The sequence below is a fragment of the Schistocerca gregaria genome, chromosome 2, assembly GCF_023897955.1.
Source record: "Schistocerca gregaria isolate iqSchGreg1 chromosome 2, iqSchGreg1.2, whole genome shotgun sequence".
Lineage (NCBI taxonomy): Eukaryota > Metazoa > Arthropoda > Insecta > Orthoptera > Acrididae > Schistocerca > Schistocerca gregaria.
In genome coordinates, this window is record NC_064921.1 from 888,392,950 (window position 1) to 888,405,905 (window position 12,956).

General features: G+C 43.4%; 1 protein-coding gene across 1 annotated transcript in view; it reads right to left on the reverse strand.

Annotated features, from left to right (window-relative positions):
- The window catches only part of LOC126336038 (voltage-dependent T-type calcium channel subunit alpha-1G-like), a 741,513-nt gene that overhangs the window by 161,013 nt on the left and 567,544 nt on the right, over positions 1–12,956 (reverse strand). The window contains exons 22-23 of the mRNA XM_049999518.1: positions 10,262–10,461; positions 2,223–2,393 (exon numbers count right to left, since the gene is read on the reverse strand). Coding sequence (XP_049855475.1) covers positions 2,223–2,393; positions 10,262–10,461 — 371 coding nt within the window. The remainder of the gene's footprint in view (positions 1–2,222; positions 2,394–10,261; positions 10,462–12,956) is intronic.

Below are 12,956 nucleotides of genomic sequence, written 5' to 3' on the forward strand. Positions count from 1 at the left end.
TTGGTAGTCCATGTGATATTGTAAGAGGAGGCGTAACGCTGCATGGTCGTACTGGTATCCAAATCTTTGAACACGGAACACACACCAGTCAACGTTATTGTGAAACTGTACTCTGTTCCGATGTGCGTCATTTCAGGGGTGCATCCGGTCCTGATTTCATTGTCCAACATGATAGTTTTGGTGGTCCGTGTGATGTTGTATGGGGAGGCATACTGTTGATGGGCGTACTAACATCCAAATCTTTGAACACGGCACAGTAATCGGTGATCGTTATTGTGAAACTGTACTGTTTCCCCATGTGCGCCTTTCCAGGGGTACATTCGGCACTGAATTTATTTTTTAAGAGTCGTAATGCGCAACCACATCGAATAGCGCAAGTGGAAGAGCTGTTGGAGCGAGAAGATGTTCAGTGAATGAATTGGCGTGTCCGTTTCCCCGACTTAAATCCATTGAGCACATGTAAGAGGCGTCGGAGAGATGTATTGCAGCGCATCCACATGCACCAACAACCGTCCAGCAGTTGGCAGTCGCTCTGGTGGAGCAATGGAATGCCCTGCCTCAATAATTCCTTACCAAGCCTGTGGCCAGTGTGGGAGCGCGTTGCAGAGCGTGCATTGCCGTCCGAGATGATCACACACCGTGTTAAAAACCACGTCCTGCCTTTTTTGATGTCCAGGGACTGTCATAAATCGCTATGTCTTTAGTGTAATAATTGTCTTTATATATATGAAGATGGTATCTGTTCTTTCGGACATATCTTCTTCTGTGTGGATGCACAAACAGTGCCCGAACTCTTTCGGGAATCGACAGTAAAGCTGCGAGTATTGAGTATGATGAACAGGGGCACTATGAATATAATGCGGGACAATGAGTTGCGAATGTGGGTCTCACGGGAGGCGTGCCAGAGATAAGTCCCTGCAGTCAAACTATTCTGTGTGTCCTCGGAGGCTCAGATGGATGCCGGCACGGTAGCTCAGCGTGTATAGCCGGTACGGTAGCTCAGCGTGTTCGGTCAGAGGGCTAAGTGCCCTCTGTAATAAAAAAAAAACTGAGTTAATCGATCATCAACGAACTTAAACGGATGTCTTACGACGTCCGCCCCGAGCAGATGCAACGAACAAAAGCGAACAAATAAAGCCGGCACGGTAGCTCAGCGTGTTCGGTCAGAGAGCTTGAACAGATGTCTTGTGACGTCCGCCCAGAACAAACGCAACGTACTATATCGAACAAAAATGAATTTAAAAAAAAAAGCGTGTCCGGTCAGTGAGCTGGTTGGCCTCTGTAATAAAAAAAAACTGAGTGAAAAGATCAACAACGAACTTGAACGGATGTCATGTGACGTCCGCAACAACCAAACACAACGATCAACAACGAACAAAACGAAAAAAAAACAGGTGGCTAGAGCGTCTGCCATGTAAACAGGAGACCCAGGGTTCGAGTCCCTGTCGGGGCACACATTTTCAACTGTCCCCGTTGACGTATATCAACGCCTGTATGCAGCTAAAGGAATTCATTTCATTGTAATTTCATTATTGTCTTTGATTAAAAGTGTCATTTCTGTTCGTCTCAACGCGTATTTCTTTCAGTTACCTTATGTCTTGTACTATGAGTGGTCTAAGTTTCGTCGAGCATCTTTACGTGGCAGAGATTCATCTTACGGAAGTTATTTTCTTCCTTGCGTACCAGCGTGTTATGTTGCTTGTAGCTAAGAACCATAGCGCCATGAATACTGAACAAAATAAAAATTTGGTTCATCAGACATAATTACACTTTCAAGTGACCTGGGGTTTCATAAATGCATTCTTTCGCAGAAGGAAGGTACAATGTTGCTTATTCGTTCGTACTGTTTTGTTTAGATGCAAATAGTCACGGAAATAGTTGAGCTTGTCCATTGCGTTGTTACAATGGGGATAATTTCATCGCTCTGTATGATGTACGTTTTAGCAACACATACTGCTTTCGCTTTTGTGGACGTCTACACACGTCCTGCTCCACTGTTCCCCAGATGCTGTGGACGGGTAAACGCGCCGCTGATCTTCAGTGCTGCGGACGAGCTACTTTCATATCTTGGTGAATAAAACAGTTTGGAGTATGCTGAAACGGGCAATGATGTATGAAAACCCCATACAGGATCACCGTTCAAAACGTGTGTGCAGATGAACATTGACGCACGGTGAACAGTGAATCAACTGGTAAGCAAGCAAGGTGAGTTGTGTACTCACGTGGGGCTGGCCAGGTGGTTGTGGTTGTTGAGGCCATTGTTGAGGATGGGCGGCGCGGCGTCGGCGTCTGCTTCGGCGGACGCGTCGTCGGCGTCCGAGGAGCGTCGCGACGCCCTCCTCCGCAGCGACGGCCGGGACAGCTTCCAGGGGCAGCCGCGGCTCCCACTGGTGCTACAGGACAAGCAGCAAGCTGTTAGTCAGGGTGGCGTGGCGACTGTTCGTGAGCGAGCTCGCCGTCGATTCGTTTCGGACTCCCAGAAACGAGGACTGTATACTGAGGTGACACAAGTCTTGGGATAGCGATGAGCACATATACAACTGGCGGTAGTGTCGCGTACACAATGTATAAAAGGGTAGTGCATTGGCGGAGCTGTCATTTGTACTCAGGTGACTCATGTGAAAAGATTTTCTACGTGATTTAACAGACTTTCAACGCCGAATGTTAGTTGCAGCTAGACGCATGGGACATTCCATTCCGGAAATCGTTAAGGTATTTAATATTCCGAGATTCACACTGTCAAGAGTGTGTCGAGAATACCAAATTTCAGACATTACCTCTCACCACAGAAAACGCAGTGGCAGATGGCCTTCATTTAACGACCGCGAGCAGCATCTACATCTACATACATACTCCGCAATCCACCATACGTTGCGTGGCGGAGGGTACCTCGTACCACAACTAGCATCTTCTCTCCCTGTTCCACTCCCAAACAGAACGAGGAAAAAATGACTGCCTATATGCCTCCGTACGAGCCCTAATCTCTCTTATCTTATCTTTGTGGTCTTTCCGCGAAATGTAAGTTGGCGGCAATAAAATTGTACTGCAGTCAGCCTCAAATGCTGGTTCTCTAAATTTCCTCAGTAGCGATTCACGAAAAGAACGCCTCCTTTCCTCTAGAGACTCCCACCGGAGTTCCTGAAGTATTTCCGTAACACTCGCGTGTAGATCAAACCTACCAGTAACAAATCTAGCAGCCCGCATCTGAACTGCTTCTATGTCCTCCCTCAATCCGACCTGATACGGATCCCAATCGCTCGAGCAGTAGTCAAGAATAGGTCGTATTAGTGCTTTATAAGAGGTCTCCTTTACAGATGAACCACATCTTCCCAAAATTCTGCCAATGAACCGAAGAAGACTATCCGCCTTCCCCACAACTGCCATTACATGCTTGTCCCACTTCATATCTCTACGCCCAAACATTTAATCGACATGACTGTGTCAAGCGCTACACTATTAATGGAGTATTCAAACATTGCGGGATTCTTTTTCCTGTTCATCTGCATTAATTTGCATTTATCTATATTTAGAGTTAGCTGCCATTCTTTACAACAATCACAAATCCTGTTCAAGTCATCTTGTATCCTCTTACAGTCACTCAACAACGACACCTTCCCGTACATCACAGCATCATCAGCAAACAGCCGCACATCGCTATCCACCCTATCCAAAAGCATCATTTGCGAGAAATTTTTCATGCAGGAGGATCGTACAAACATACCGCCGTTTGAGTCTCGTACAGATTCCCGTATGGAGGACATAGTGACAGACATCCCTGGAGTTGTGAAGCAGCTGAATGGGTTGAAAATAAATAAATCGCCAGGTTTGATGGGATTCCAATTCGGTTTTACAGAGAGTACTCTACTGCATTGGCTCCTTACTTAGCTTGCATTTATCGCGAATCCAGCGTTAAGTTGTCAGTGGTAACAGACACGCAACAGTACGTAAAATAACCGCAGAAATCAATCTGGGACGCACGACGAAAGTATCCGATAGGACAGTGTCGCGAAATTTAGGGTTAATGTGTTATGGCAGCAGATGACCGACAAACGTTCCTTTGTTAACACCACGACATCGCCTGCAGAACCTCTCCTGGGCTCGTGACCATATCAGTTGGACCCTAGGCGACTGGAAAACCGTGGCCTGGTCAGTTGAGTCCCGATTTCACTTGGTAAGAGCTGATGTAAGGTTCGAGTGTGGCGCAGACCCCACGAAGGCATGGACGCAAGTTGTCAGCAAGGCATTGAGCAAGTTGGTGTTGGGTCCATAATGGTGTGGGCCGTGTTTACATGGAATGGATTGAGTCCTGTGGACAACTGAGCCAATCTTTGTCTGTAAATGGTCATGTTCATCTACTTGGAGAACATCTGCAGCCATTCATGGACTTCATGTTCCCAAATAACGGTGGAATTTTTGTGGCTTGCAATGCGTCATGTCACTGGGCCACAATTGCTCGCAGTTGGTTTGATGAACATTCTGGACAGTTCGAGTGAATGATTTGGCCGCCGAGATCGTCTGATTGAATCCCAACGAAAATTTATGGGACATAATGGGAAGGTCAGTTCGTGCAGAAAATCCTGCAGCAGCAACACTTTCGCAGTTTTGGAATGTTGTAAGTCAGCACGGCTCAATACATCTGCAGAGGACTTGCTGACTCCATGGCACGTCGAGTTGCTGCACTAAGCCGGGCAAAAGCAAGTCCGGTATTAGAAGGTATCTCACAACTTCTGTCACCTCAGTGTATGAATTTCGTTTCTACAAAAATTAATCTACACTCATGCTCATAAATCAAGGACAATTGCAGAATGTGGTGCCCCACAACGTGGCATTACACAATACTGGCGCTAATAGCATAGTCACATAAGGAACACACACGACACAGATCTCTAAGTTCACGGTATCAGTGATAAGTTGAGAAAACCGTCCCGAAAAATATGTGCTACAAAACGCCACTGTTTCCTAAGCGTGTACCTCGACATCAATATGGGTTATGATCACCATGCACATGTACACAGGCCGCAAAACGGGTTGGCGCACTCTGGATCAGGTAGTCAGCAGCTGCTGGGGTATAGCCTCCCATTCTTGCACCAGTGAATGTCGGAGCTCCTGAAGTGTTCTAGGGGTTTGAAGACGTGCACCGATACGTCGACCGAGAGCATCCCAGACGTGCTCGATGGGGTTTAGGCGTGGAGAGCAGGTAGGCCCCTCCATTCGACTGATATCTTCTGTTTCAAGGTACTCCTCTACGATGGCAGATCGGTGGGGCGGTGCGTTATCATCCACCAGGAGGAAGGTGGGACCCACTCCAACCCTGAAAAGGCTGACATATTGGTGCAAAATGACGTCCCGATACACCTGACCTGTTTCAGTTCCTCTGTCAAAGACGTGTAGTGGTGTACGTGCACCAATAATAATCCGACCCCACACCATGAAACCACGACCTCCATACAGGTCCCTTTCAAGGACATTAAGCGGTTGGTATCTGGTTCCTGGTTTACGTCAGATGAAAACCCGCCGAGAATCACTGTTCAGACTATATCTGGACTCGTCCGTGAACGTAACCTCGGACCACTGTTCCATTTACCATGTACTGTGACCAGAGATCAGTGGAATGCAACTTGCTGGTCTCCGGGCGAATAAACCATGTCTGTTCAGCCGTCTGTAGAATGTGTGTCTGGAGACAACTGTTCCAGTGGCTGCGATAAGGTCCCGAGCAAGGCTACCTGGAGTACTCCGTGGCCGTCTGCGGGCACTGATGGTGAGGTATCGGTCTTCTTGTGGTGTTGTGCACTGTGGACGTCCCGTACTGTAGCGGCTGGACACGTTTCGTGTCTGCTGGAATCGTTGCCATAATCTTGAGATCAAACTTTGTGGCACACCTGCTGTGTTTGACCAGCCTCCAGCCACCCTAGTATTCTACCCCTCATAACATTATCAATACGTGATCTTTGAGCCATTTTCAACACACAGTCACCATTAGCACGTCTAAAAACGTCTGCAGACTTACTCGCTGCACCGTACTCTGACATGCACCAACACACCTCTGCGTATGTGGACTGCTGCCAGCGCCACCGTGCGTCGACCGCAGGTCAAATGCACTACATGGTCATACCCTGAGGTGGTTTAAACCCGCAAACCGTCCACCAGAGCTTTATTTCACCATGTATCAACATAAACCTCAATTTATGAGCATGAGTGTAATATGCGCAGATACAGAGAGAAGGACGTTCAATAAGTAATGCAACACATTTTTTTCTCTGTTAATTTCGGTTAAAAATGCGAATTTATTGTGGGGCATCGTGGAATATTCCCGCTTCAGTTCCTTTAGTTTCATGAAGTTCCTATGGGTGGCGGCGCTATACGTAACCTTCAAAGTGTCGTCTGTAGCAGTGCGTCCTCAGCAGAGAGCTGTCATTGGGTTTCTTCTGCAGGAAAACCAGAGCATTGCAGATACTCCTCGGCACTTGCAGAATGTCTACAAAGACCTGACAGTGAACAAAAGCACGGTGAGTCTTTGGGCGAGGCGTCTATCATCATCGCAACTAGGTCGCGCAAATCTGTCCAGTCTCCCTCGTGCTGCCCGGCGGCACACAGCTGTGACTCCTGCAATGTTGGAACGTGTTCGTCGCCAAAAAAATTCTAACGGACTTCTTGTCCGCGACAGGGAAAGACCTCACACGAGTCTGCCCACCCAAAAGGAGCTCACAAAACTTCGTTGGACTGTTCTTCCTCATCCACCCCACAGCCCGAATCTTTCATCTTCCGACATCCACCTGCTTGGCGCAATGAAGGATGCACTGCTCAGGAGGCAGTACGTGGATGTTGGGAAAGTGATCGATGCAGGAAAAGGCTGTCTCCGTCATCGACCAGTAGAGTGGTACCGTGTGGTCATACACGCCCTCCCAGTGAGGTGGCGTGACGTCATCGCATTGAACCGAGATTATGTTGAAAACTAGGGTTTTGTAGCCAAAGAAATGGGGAATAATATGGTGAATCGAAAGACTGAATAAAACCAACCTACTACCAGAAAAAAATGTGTTGCATTACAGTACCTTTGAACGCCCTTCGTAGCTACCTTTGGTCTCGATAAAAAGTTCTGTACATTAAACATAGACAGAAAACCCTGAGACTTCGGTAGAAAAATGTTCCTGTAACAATCAGCATTAATTTTTTAAAAGTGAAATTGCAATGCGTTTGACACTTCATCCGTAATATGCACATCGAGGCCCCAGAAATTTTCCCTAGTAGTCACTGTTGCCTTCTTTCTGAACTGCCGTTGAGACACGTGCACAACTGGGTAGTGTGAATAACAATGACTAATAACTATGTGTTGTGGGTTCGCAATGTGAAGGTTGAAAGGAAGGCAGAAAGGGACAAAAGGATGATAATAAATTGCGTCCTGTGTTCCCATTAAAAAAAGTCACGATGACAATGGCCAATATAATGTAACTGAAATACAGAAAGTATTAGGAACTTGGGTAAAACGAAGGAGTGAAGAAGAATGAATGCTCAATACTTACTGCTTTACTAAATATTAGTGAAGAAACATGTATTCAAATACATCTGCCGAGAGTAAGAACGATTTCAGTGCAGGTGAACGCTTCTTGTATTTATAATGGTATTGCGTCTTATTTTGTATCGATTAGAAATAATAACACTATCAGTGTGCCTTGTAAAATTTTTTAATATAATTTTTAATTAGTAACATTTTCGAGACGAGTGGTTCCCAACCTTTCTACATCATTACCGCTGAGTGCAATCAGATACAAGCTAGAACCCCCCCCCCCCCCCTCGCTCCCGATTCTCTTTCCCCATGCTCCTTCCTCCTGCCCCTATCATCAGCTAAACTTTAGAACGAAAAAGAATTTTCTGTGAACACCTTTATTTTTAAAGTTACGAAAGTAAAAGATATTTAGTTCTTGTAGGTGTTTTATAGAACCAGGAACCAATGATTCATAGAGACCGCTGGTACTTCTTATCACTATCAAAATTTTTTTATAGAGTGATGAAGCAGCTCTCAATGCATCACAAGTGCCACCTACAGCTTCTTCTCAGAAAAGGAAGCTAACATGCTTCATTTGCACCAATCCTATCCCTAACGACACTTAATTCACCCACATACTGCTTCCTAATTTAAAATAAGTCAAATTAAAATGCATACTCTAGAATTACTGTTTGTAAATCACTTGCCTACTGGACTCCTTACTTCTGAACTGACAGAAATTGGGAAGACTTCGAGCTGCCAATGCTTTGTGTCTGACCACAGCCGCTAATGATAATAACAATAGTACTCTAGAGGCCCTTCTGCAATGTAGTAACCATTACGCAGGTACTGTTGTGTTATGCTGTCAATAAATTCGTTTATCCGTTACGAAGTGAATAATGACGCAATTTATGGTCCATTGTGAGAACTACCAACTTAGAAAAATGTGTTTTTATAACACATTTTTATGTCTCAGTTTTACTATCTTGGATGCATAGTACACAGTAGAAACTATGTGTGTAGCTTATATGGCAAAAAGGAACATTTTATTCAGACTTTCGTTTCTACCCTTCACCACAATGTGTCACGCTTAGAGTTGTAAAACTTCCGCAGGCTACCGTAGACTATCATACCTACGGCGGTTTTCCTAAGAGCACTGGTGACTTCAGATCGTATCCGCGTTACATATGCTCTAGGTGTGTTGCATACCAATCGGGCGTGGTCTCATTCCATCGCCTTCTCTGCGTGTGTGATCTGTGTCTTACTAGATTCCCCCAGAAACGGGCAGCGGTGAACCGTCTAGAAACTGGGTTTAGATATATAAAGGGCCGCGTGACCTACAGAATACTTTTGTTCAACATAATTATCCTACTGTCTGTTACTTACAAATAAAACGTCCTTATAGCAAAATTGAAATATTCAATGTTCAGTTCAGGTCCTATTTGAGAACAGAGGGATTTGTAGTATAAAATGAAATTTAAAATATAGCGCTCGAGAATAATAAAAAAAGAGACGTAAAACAGGGACACATCAAACATCGCGTCAATAGCTCGTCGAGCTTATATGAAATGCGTTTCTCTTATTTATAAAATAGTTTCGCTCTTATCAGTAATAACACGAAACTATTGCCTTTGATCATGACGAAGGAAGTTCTATTGAGTAATAATGTACCTTTTTTTTTTTTTTATATGTTTGCGCGTGAAAACCGAACTTGCAGCAAAAGTCGTTGCTTTATTACTTAAAGAATGCAATTTATGTTTTGTAGGGAATTAAAATACACAATGGACTACACTGAACGATGTGCGGTTCTAATTAGGTGTGAAACAAACAAACAAAAACAGCCAGAATTCCTCAGCTCCCAGTTTCTCTCTCGCATAGTCATTTGTGTTTCTTTCCATATCAGTGCTGCCAGTACCACCGGTAATCTTACAATTTATTGCGTCATGTATGCACTCTACCAAAACTACCGAACCGTCGTTTTGGTAGAGCGCAACTCAAGTCACGCGTTAATGCTACTTTTTGAGAAAAGTGTAATTATTGGTAACTTCTGCAATCAGTATTACACTCGTACGAGATAGTGATAATAGTAATGATCTTTTGAAATAACTTAGTTTCGTGTCAGAAGCACAATACAGCCCTTTAGTTTTAACTTTGAGAACATTTCATTTTACCCCTCAGGGGTAATTATCCCCAGGGGTAATTATCCCCAGGTTGGGAATTACTGATATAGGCAGAATAGAAACTAAAGAAAAATATAAAGGTGATTTTAATCGAAGACTATCAAACTTGAGCAATTAACGGAAAGATACTCGGTACCTGTGTTTCCAACTGTGAAAGAAGCACTAGAGTGAAATGCATATGCATTCGGAATGAATGTAAGTAATAGTTCACAGAGAATTAAGACGAGAAAGTATTAAATAGGTGTTGCAACTCATAATTTTTAGGAAGTAAGGTTGCCGAATGTGGTAGGACAGCAGTATAAAAACGGAAACGAATAAGAAATGAAAGTGCGCAACGTACAGAAATCAAAAGTGGAAAGAAACCAAGGAAAAATTTTCTTTGGATGAAATGTGGTGATATCGAATTCTTGAACTTCATATTATATCCAAACGCTGTTTGATTTATCTACAGCAATACGAAATTTGTATTCTCGTTATTACGAATCCACCGAGCGAAGATGGTTAGCGTGCTTATCTCGACAGCCTATGAGAATAACAATAATGACAGTGCTTATGAATTCTTAGGTTATCGCTGCCTGGAGTTTACTCTTTCGCTCACCTGGAAGCCGTTGACTCCCGCCGTGAGCTGACAATGGCCACCAAGCTGACGCGCCGGCCCTGATGCAGCTGGTGGCCGTTGTTGTTGTTGTGGTTGTTGCCGTGGTTGTTGTAGCTGCTGCCGCCGGGACCGCTGGCGCCGTTGCCGCTGAACTTGGTGTTGGGTGGCTTTAGCAGGCCAGGCACACTTTGCTCGGATGTCTGCCAACAAAGTAAACACGTCAGTGTTGAGTAGTGGTCACTCCAAGCTTGCCCTGAGAGAGAGAGAGAGAGAGAGAGAGAGAGAGAGAGAGAGAGGGAAAGTGAGGACGATAGACAGACGAGAGAGAGGGTAAGTATCTGAGTCTGCCTCGAGTTGAGTAAATTACACAAGTGGCAAATTTTTGAGAAATCGAAAGATACCTGCAAAAATTGCTTATCCGAGTCAATTTGGCGCTGACAGGAATGCTAAGTTGCAGCAAGATTTTCAGTTACTATGGTTCTCAAAACTGTCCAACAATTCGTTCTTGGGTGGCTGACTTCTTTCCCTTTGGAAAAGCCGATATGACTTCGGGTATTGGTCCAGCACACGATTTTATTCTGTCATATAAGTCAACATCAGCAAATGTTATTTTATTTTGTGAGAGCTTTAAATCTGAAATAAAGAGGGATAAACAGATCTTCTGTAATGGGAGCACCTGCACATATCTGTGCCACAACTAAAAAAAAAAAAGTACTCAACTGATGTAAAACTGTTCGTAGTGAGATTAAACAGTGGCTTCGTTCTTGGTTTTCTTAAAATGGTTCAAATGGCTCTGAGCACTATGGGACTCAACTGCTTAGGTCATCAGTCCCCTAGAACTTAGAACTAATTAAACCTAACTAACCTAAGGACATCACACACATCCATGCCCGAGGCAGGATTCGAACCTGCGACCGTAGCAGTTGCACGGTTCCGGACTGCGCGCCTAGAACCGCGAGTTGGTTTTCTTAAGTGCATAACTTGTTGTACAAGCATAAAACGGCCAACAATTCAACCAATCACAAAACGCAACGTGACATTATAAATTAATTTAAATCTAATTGTCTCATATATTTTCCCAAAATGGAATTGTGCACCTTCTATTTTCCATCTCTCTTTTGTGTGTTACTAAAATCTCTTTGTTTCGATCTTGTTTTATACATTACGTCTCTCTCTTTATTTTTCCTTAATAGTTTTGCAGTCGATTTGGCTCAAAAAGCCGTTAAACAAATATTTGAAACGTGCGTGCTGCATTTCAGGAGGGTTCCACAACTACACATGATTAGTAGTAGGAAAAGCTGGTATCAACATTTGATCAACTTTAAGATAATGTAGAGTTTCAGCTGTGTGAATGTTGCACATAAATCGAAAATGAACATCAGAAATTGATCAAGAGTATGTAGAATTGTAGATGTTTATTACAGGGAGAAAAGCGAACGAACTGAGTTTTAGTCCACTATTTATTTCTTACAATCGGTTTTCAAGTCATTGTACCTTTACCGGGTAGCTACCGACTAACATTCACCGAAGACACTAGTGTCCAAGGTACAAAACGTTGGAAACGAATGTTTTTACTAACATACAGACTCACTAATCATGACATTAGTCAGAATATGTCAAATTGAGTAATCATCACTCGTCTTATGTATGAAATACGCACGATAATTAGAGCATTTCTAATAGTAGTGGATGAATTACAATTTAAACAGTGACCAACGTAATGGAAAAAATTGTAAGTACAAACATTAAATGGGTTGGCTTTGGCTTTTTGCACACTAGTATATTTTGCGGACACTAGTCTGTTGTGATCTGATGATGATCTAATCAGCCGGAAACTGGTTGGCAATAAATAGATATTAACGGAACAAAACATTATGATTTCTCTTCTGCTATAAATATAAAATAGTTCTACCACGAACTGGAAGCAGAATGCAGTAAAACGTTTACTATAAAATTATTTGAGTAGAATGCAGTTAAATAATTCTCAGTACTTACTTTTCATAGAAAACATTCATGGGTGCAATACAGATTTCAATTCTCGTTGGAGTATGATACGTAATTATTTTCGATTTTTCAATTATGGTAGCAAAATCTATAATGGGACTGTTGGATTGAATGGGTGTGTCATCTCACTGCTAGAATGCGGAGGAGCTCCTCAAAGAACTCGCTTAGTAGCTTAATAATATGACAACTCATTTTATTAAGAGGCTTGTCCACGTAAGCCGGTGGAGTAAATAAGGAGTAATTAGCTGTTATGTAACACAACAGACTTCTCATTTTCAGAGAAGAGGCCTCAATAGAATCCAAACTAGCTTTGGGATTGCCATGTAGAGTCGGTGAAAGCGCTGACGATGAGAAGGATACAAGATATTCTGACGTGTTCATCCAAAAGGCTGACGGAAAGTCGTCGAAAAGGGGAGGAAGTTGGAGTTCAACAGATGGTTGTATAGTTATGAAATATATACAATTCTTGTTGTGATGGTTGAAGACTGACTCTCCTTCATGGACATCACGTTAGTTTTGCATGCATCGCAAAAACATTCGTATACATTTATTGTTCATTCCAGAAGAAACCAAAATTTATATATGCCGACAAACTACGGTAACTGAACTCGTATAAAGAAGCGATGCGTGTGATCACATGCATAGTTGACTGGCAAGGAATACAATAGACATTTTGGGTTAAAACGAAGAG